Source organism: Sparus aurata, chromosome 21, assembly GCF_900880675.1.
Source record: "Sparus aurata chromosome 21, fSpaAur1.1, whole genome shotgun sequence".
NCBI lineage: Eukaryota > Metazoa > Chordata > Actinopteri > Spariformes > Sparidae > Sparus > Sparus aurata.
In genome coordinates, this window is record NC_044207.1 from 3,310,768 (window position 1) to 3,316,503 (window position 5,736).

Below are 5,736 nucleotides of genomic sequence, written 5' to 3' on the forward strand. Positions count from 1 at the left end.
AATATAAACACAAGGAAAATATATGTATATAAAATTATATACATATTAAATTTTAAATATAAGAATAAGAATAGTACAATATGTACAATATTTTACATTCACATGTACGCTATGGAACAGATAATATATATTTACATAATATCAAGAAGTGCAAAACACATTAAAATGTGTAAACAAGTAGAGTTGCCATGGACATGCCACAGGTTGCCGAAGACTGCCACAGACTGCCACAGACTGCCACTGGGAGGATCTCGGTGTTGCTGGGTTGTTGTTTGATCTGTGTGAACGATAGAGTTTCAGTAAACACCTGTAAGACTTCTCTAGGTCTCTCATTTCTGAGAAATGTGGAAATCTGATAATGGAAGATTTGCCCATGGTTATATTTTGCAAAAAGGTGAATGGCTTTTCTGCTGTCCACAGAGTCCTGTACCCTGAAGCAAAGTCAGCCAAACACATGCCTTCAAACTCAGGTGTTTCAAGTCTTTCCTCATATTTTTCTGGTAAGCAGGACATCCATACTACCTCTGAGTCTGGTGCCATCCTGTAACCTATGGGAACATTCATCTTTACTGCATCATCACCATCATGTTAAACGTATGCCTGCCTTATCTCGTTAATTTCATCCCGTCCATCAAGGCAAAATCTCAGTGGGTGAGGCTTTGAGAATGTGTTTAGGGACAGCGAGATCATCATCAGTGTGTGAACTCCAAGTTGAGGCAGGATAAATGCCACCTGCAAGTAAGTTCTGAAAGGGCAAGCTCTGGTGTGGGTCCAACTGATTGTTGGCTAATGAGACTGCAATCACACTCTGCACAGGAAGGGTCCTTTCAGTCCTACACAAAGTCAAAGAATGAACAACATGTTTCCGTAGCAGTCCCACTCAGCATCCAAGATATACAATCTAACAGGGAAGAACAAGCTATGAAATCAAAAAAGTCTGTTCACATTACACGTGCCTGAAGTGGAATTGAGGTTCTGCTGGGTGCCCACTCAGGGCATAAAATAAAACAAATGACCCCCCCACAGAAAAAAAAAGCCTTGTTGTGTTTTTGTCCTCTGTTCTCTGTAACTGATGCAGTTATTTCATTTACTGTATGATCTAAAGAATTGCCATATGTCCCGAAGTTATACTCCGGTACAGTAGGCGGCGGTATTCACTGCAAAAGTCATGGTTACAACCCGATATAAAACCAAAAGAAGAAGCAACAGCGGAAGTACAGGAAGTACTTCCAGCAGATGTGAAATTCAACTAGCTAAGAAGAACTAACTCAGAATGATTTCTGCACATATCCTGCGAACAGTACGACCGTGGGTTATCTCTCGGTCGTTCGCAAATCTGAACGTTACGGCTGCGCGACATGTTGCCCCGATTACCAAGTCTTGCTTCAGAGTGACGAGCAGGAGCCAGCTCCCTGCTGCCAGGAGGTCATTCCTCCAGACACACAACAAGGTGACGTTATTAACACCGTACTGATATTGTGTATTCTTAAGAAATACGCGGGGGTTAGCATCAAGCTAATACTTTAATGGAAGCGTTTACGTGACAAATTTAAACAAAACTAGTTGATACATTAGCATTATCCGCTAAGATCACGCTGTGTGGAATCGACTGTTGATGCCTGCAGGATCTGAGGTCTAGAAAAGGGTCTGGGAGGATATGTGACCAAAACAGACTTTTTCAGATGTATAAATTCAGCATTCGTAGTGTCACATAGGATACAGCAAAAATAAGTAGAAGTCTTCTGAATGTTTTCTTTGGGAATGATTTAAGGGTTTCTTTTAAAGGACCTGTGGTTTGCTTGACATAAACCACTCCTGTGGAAAATGCTGTATGAATTAAGAGTTAAATCTGGCCATGTGTTACCAGAGAACAAGCAAACGAGATTGAAAAAATAACTCTATACTAATACTGCAAAGTAATTTACACTTCTGTGAAATATTACCAATTGTCCAAGTTTTAAATCAGTAAAACACTGTCAAAGCTTGTTTGTGTGTGTATATATATATATATATATATATATATATATATATATATATATGTATATGTATATGTATGTATATATATATATATATATATATATATATATATATATATATATATATATATATATATACATAAGTTTTTATATTTAATTGAGAGCTTTTTCTTGGTTCTTTGAATAGGTGCAGTCTCAATATCCATCCACCCGTTGTCTCTCCACGACAATCCACTCCGAGGATGGGAACCTTATTTACAGCGGCAACCTGGGTAATGCTATTCGAGGTGAGTTTCTTGAACTATATTACATCTGAAGAAAAAATAAACAAAACACTATCTGACACTAGTTTTGATTAAGCTCCAATTCAGCTGTTGGTGTGTTGCTTGTAGGGCTGGGCAGTGAGACTCCATTTTATGAGTAGGAGCACCTGTGTTACCTTACACAGTTGCATCATCATTATCATGAGAAACATCAGGAGCAGATAATGTTCTCTCATGCACACTCGACACTTCGACGGACCGAGTTTGTTAATTTTTGGTGAAGCGGCAAGCTAACTTGGAGAGGGATAAAATGTAAACAGGTGGCTCTTCTAGACTCTCCAAATTTTACCGGACCGAACAACTCAAATTCTGACAGTAAAATTAGTAGTTTCGGGGGGGTTTTGAGGTTTTATAGACGCGTCTTTTACAATGTTAGCTTTTGGGGAAAAAGTCCCCAGTGCATCACATGACGGTGTAATTACACAGCTTAGCCACGACCAAACCTGGTTTCAAGGCCTGGTGCTCTTTCTCTTAGTTTTTCCTGCGGACTAAAACCACACCGCTATCCACTGTATCGGAGTTCATAATGTCATACTATTCACTAATGGGTGCTGTCTTGAGTGAGTGAGAATGGGACGGTCTTCAAAATTGGAAAATCAATATGTGGTGGCCACTGTTGATATTGTGGCGGACCGCCACAATTAAATGAATGTGTGGGAAACACTGGTCCAGTGAGACATGGACATTGTTCACAAAAAAACTGTGAAGCGATGTTGTAAAACGTTCCATGAATACAACAAACAATAACATGGAAGATGGCTGAGTGGAAAGATGAACTAACAACATTTACTGATCATGCACAGTCGTTCAAGCAGCACTAAATGAAACAAGGAGAAATGTGCATAAATGTTGGATCACCAGCTGATCGCTCTGTGTATTATCATGTGGATTTAATATTGATTTAAGATGGCGATCAAAAGAACATGACTCATTACGTAGCTTGCTAACGTCACTGTATAGCTGCGTACGAGGAATATCATATGCCAGGTTTATTGCCTGTGGTCTGTCTGCTGAGAAGAAATTTCCAGTGCCTCATGGAAATTCTATTTTTTAAAAATCTGCAGTATAAACAAACACAATTCAAATTTGATGATGGCAAAGAGATGGCCTGTTGCAGGTTTACCAGCAGGTTTGACTCACTGTCCTCTGTCGGAGCTGCAGCCCTGTCTGCTCTTGGACATGCTCTGTGCCCTCATTCCATTCTTGATGCGCTCTCGTCAACCACTTCACATGCTCAGCTTTGGTCTCCTCATGCTTATGGCTAAGGAACAGATGTTGAACACATCCTTTCGGGGTTCTTAGTGCTTTAATTAAGTTGAGTAATTACAATTAGCTTTAGTGTTTGTTTTCCACAGGCCCTTGCACAAACCAGAAGTGAACTTTCATGTAACGCACTTGTGCTGCCTCAGGCTGGTTGTTGGTGACAGTATCCAACAAAAACTGCCTGCGGCAAAATCACTGCAGCAGAAATCATCTATTTCTGTTGGCATTAGGGGCTATGTGAGCAAACGCACAACTAGGCTCTCAATAGTCGCTGTTGACCATGTCCTCAGATGCTGTTTCAGCTGCAGCTCGGCCTCTCTCTGCTGGATTTTTCAGTTTACTCCTATTCAAATTGGAACAAAATTCTGGGGAGAGACATAAGATAACAAGTAAGCTTTGGCCTAACCCTGGGTCCTCTTCCATCCTTTTTTTTACAGTCTCATCGCTGCCTGCATGAAACTTGTGAAATCAAACACTGAGCTATAAAGCAATTCCTAAATCAGAGCCATATACAGTGCCTCTATATACAAACAAAATCACAGTCACATAAGACCTCAGTTGCTGTATTAAACAGCAGGTTTTGGGAAATTTACTTTATAAAGACTGATGTAACCAACTGCTGATTTAAATGCATACAATACTTAGATTAAATTAATATGTGCCTGATGATGGAAGTGATTAGAAAAGTGGTCTACAGTAACCTTCCATTAGGTAACCTATGTTCTCTGAATCCTCTTTTCTGTCAGGTGTAAAGCTGTTTTCTTACAGTACCAGTGGATTTAGCCTCCTCGTCATGCCCCAAATCCTCCTGAAGACTGGTTTAGGAGTCCAGGGCTTCGCCATTCAGGCTGCTTATTGTGGAATCATTGGCGTGTTCACCTTCCTCATCCCCGTCCTCCTCCATATTCTGACCAAGGGCTACGTGATCCGCCTGTACCACAACCCAGAAAGAGACACCTACACTGCCATCACATACAGTGTCTTTCTCACTGAAAAAAAGAATGTGTTCCACCAGAGGCAGGTCAGGATCCCAGCCATCAGCAAGATGTTCACCACCTTTTATGCTGACCATATTGGGCTAATGGTAGACCCAGACATGTTCCCCATTCCACATGACTACAACCATCTGATGGGCTATGACAAGCCCTTCAGGTTTGACGCAGATGATATTAACAGACCTGATGAGAGCTGAAGGACTGACTGCAAAGAAGGTTGATGTACTGTTACTATGACTTGCATCCTAAACTCTAACTGGTACAGTCTATTCTACTTCTACCAGGGTGGATTGCCCACAGGGGATTGGCAACCAGAATATTTTCTCAAATACATTATTAGGTTTATTGTCAATATGAATATCATGTTAATAAATGATCATATTTCCTTGAACACTGGCCTGGGCCTTTATTTACATCAGCTGTAGAAAGTGAAGGACCTTTATTTGATGCATGCTTGTATTAGAGGCAGGCATTTTTAGGATTTTGATATGATCTATTTGTCCTCATTAAGTTGTCGTATTGCATTTAATTCCAAATTAAAGGCCCACTTGTGTTCCAGTGGACGGAAATCCTTCTTTAACAGGGCTTTTATTATGAAACATATACAACAGCCATATTGGATTAAAGGCTTCTCTGAGAAGGAAGGGGATTGTTAGAGGCTTTGTAGTCATGAGACGTCACAGCAGCCCGCTTAGGGGCAGGGTGGGTGCACTTTGGGCCCAATCTGGATAAAGTCCATCGCTGACATGGCTCAGCTGGACTCGGTGCAGTAGCATTAATGGAAAAGCACAGCCAAAAGTACCAATGGAAAAATACAACAGGAAGGTTCCTCCATAGATGAGCAAGATACCAATGCCATGGCCAACACGACCCCATAGCATCACACATGCTGGCTTTTCAAGATGCTGGATGGTTATTTTATTTTACTTAAATACTAAATTGTCTATTGCCAAAGGAAATAACAGCTGTTGGACAATTCAAATGTATTACATTTTTAGTAAATATCCCTCTATTAACTCACAGTACACCGAAGCTCAAAAGTTCTGTGCTGCTTAAATTGCAAATTGAGTGGTGCCCAGTCAACCTTCTGTTATTTTATATTTTACATATTTCTGGACTATTTCCTGACAGTGTTGATGAGCCACGCTGTTCATCAGATATTTTTTGACAAACAACTAA

General features: G+C 40.5%; 1 protein-coding gene across 1 annotated transcript; it reads left to right on the forward strand.

Annotated features, from left to right (window-relative positions):
- Positions 1-1,176: 1,176 nt before the first annotated feature.
- tmem70 (transmembrane protein 70) lies at positions 1,177-4,948 on the forward strand. Its single transcript, XM_030401555.1, has 3 exons — positions 1,177-1,450; positions 2,164-2,263; positions 4,309-4,948. Exons 1-3 carry the CDS (start codon positions 1,274-1,276, stop codon positions 4,752-4,754), a joined length of 723 nt encoding a protein of 240 aa, XP_030257415.1. The 5' UTR covers positions 1,177-1,273; the 3' UTR covers positions 4,755-4,948.
- Positions 4,949-5,736: the final 788 nt, after the last annotated feature.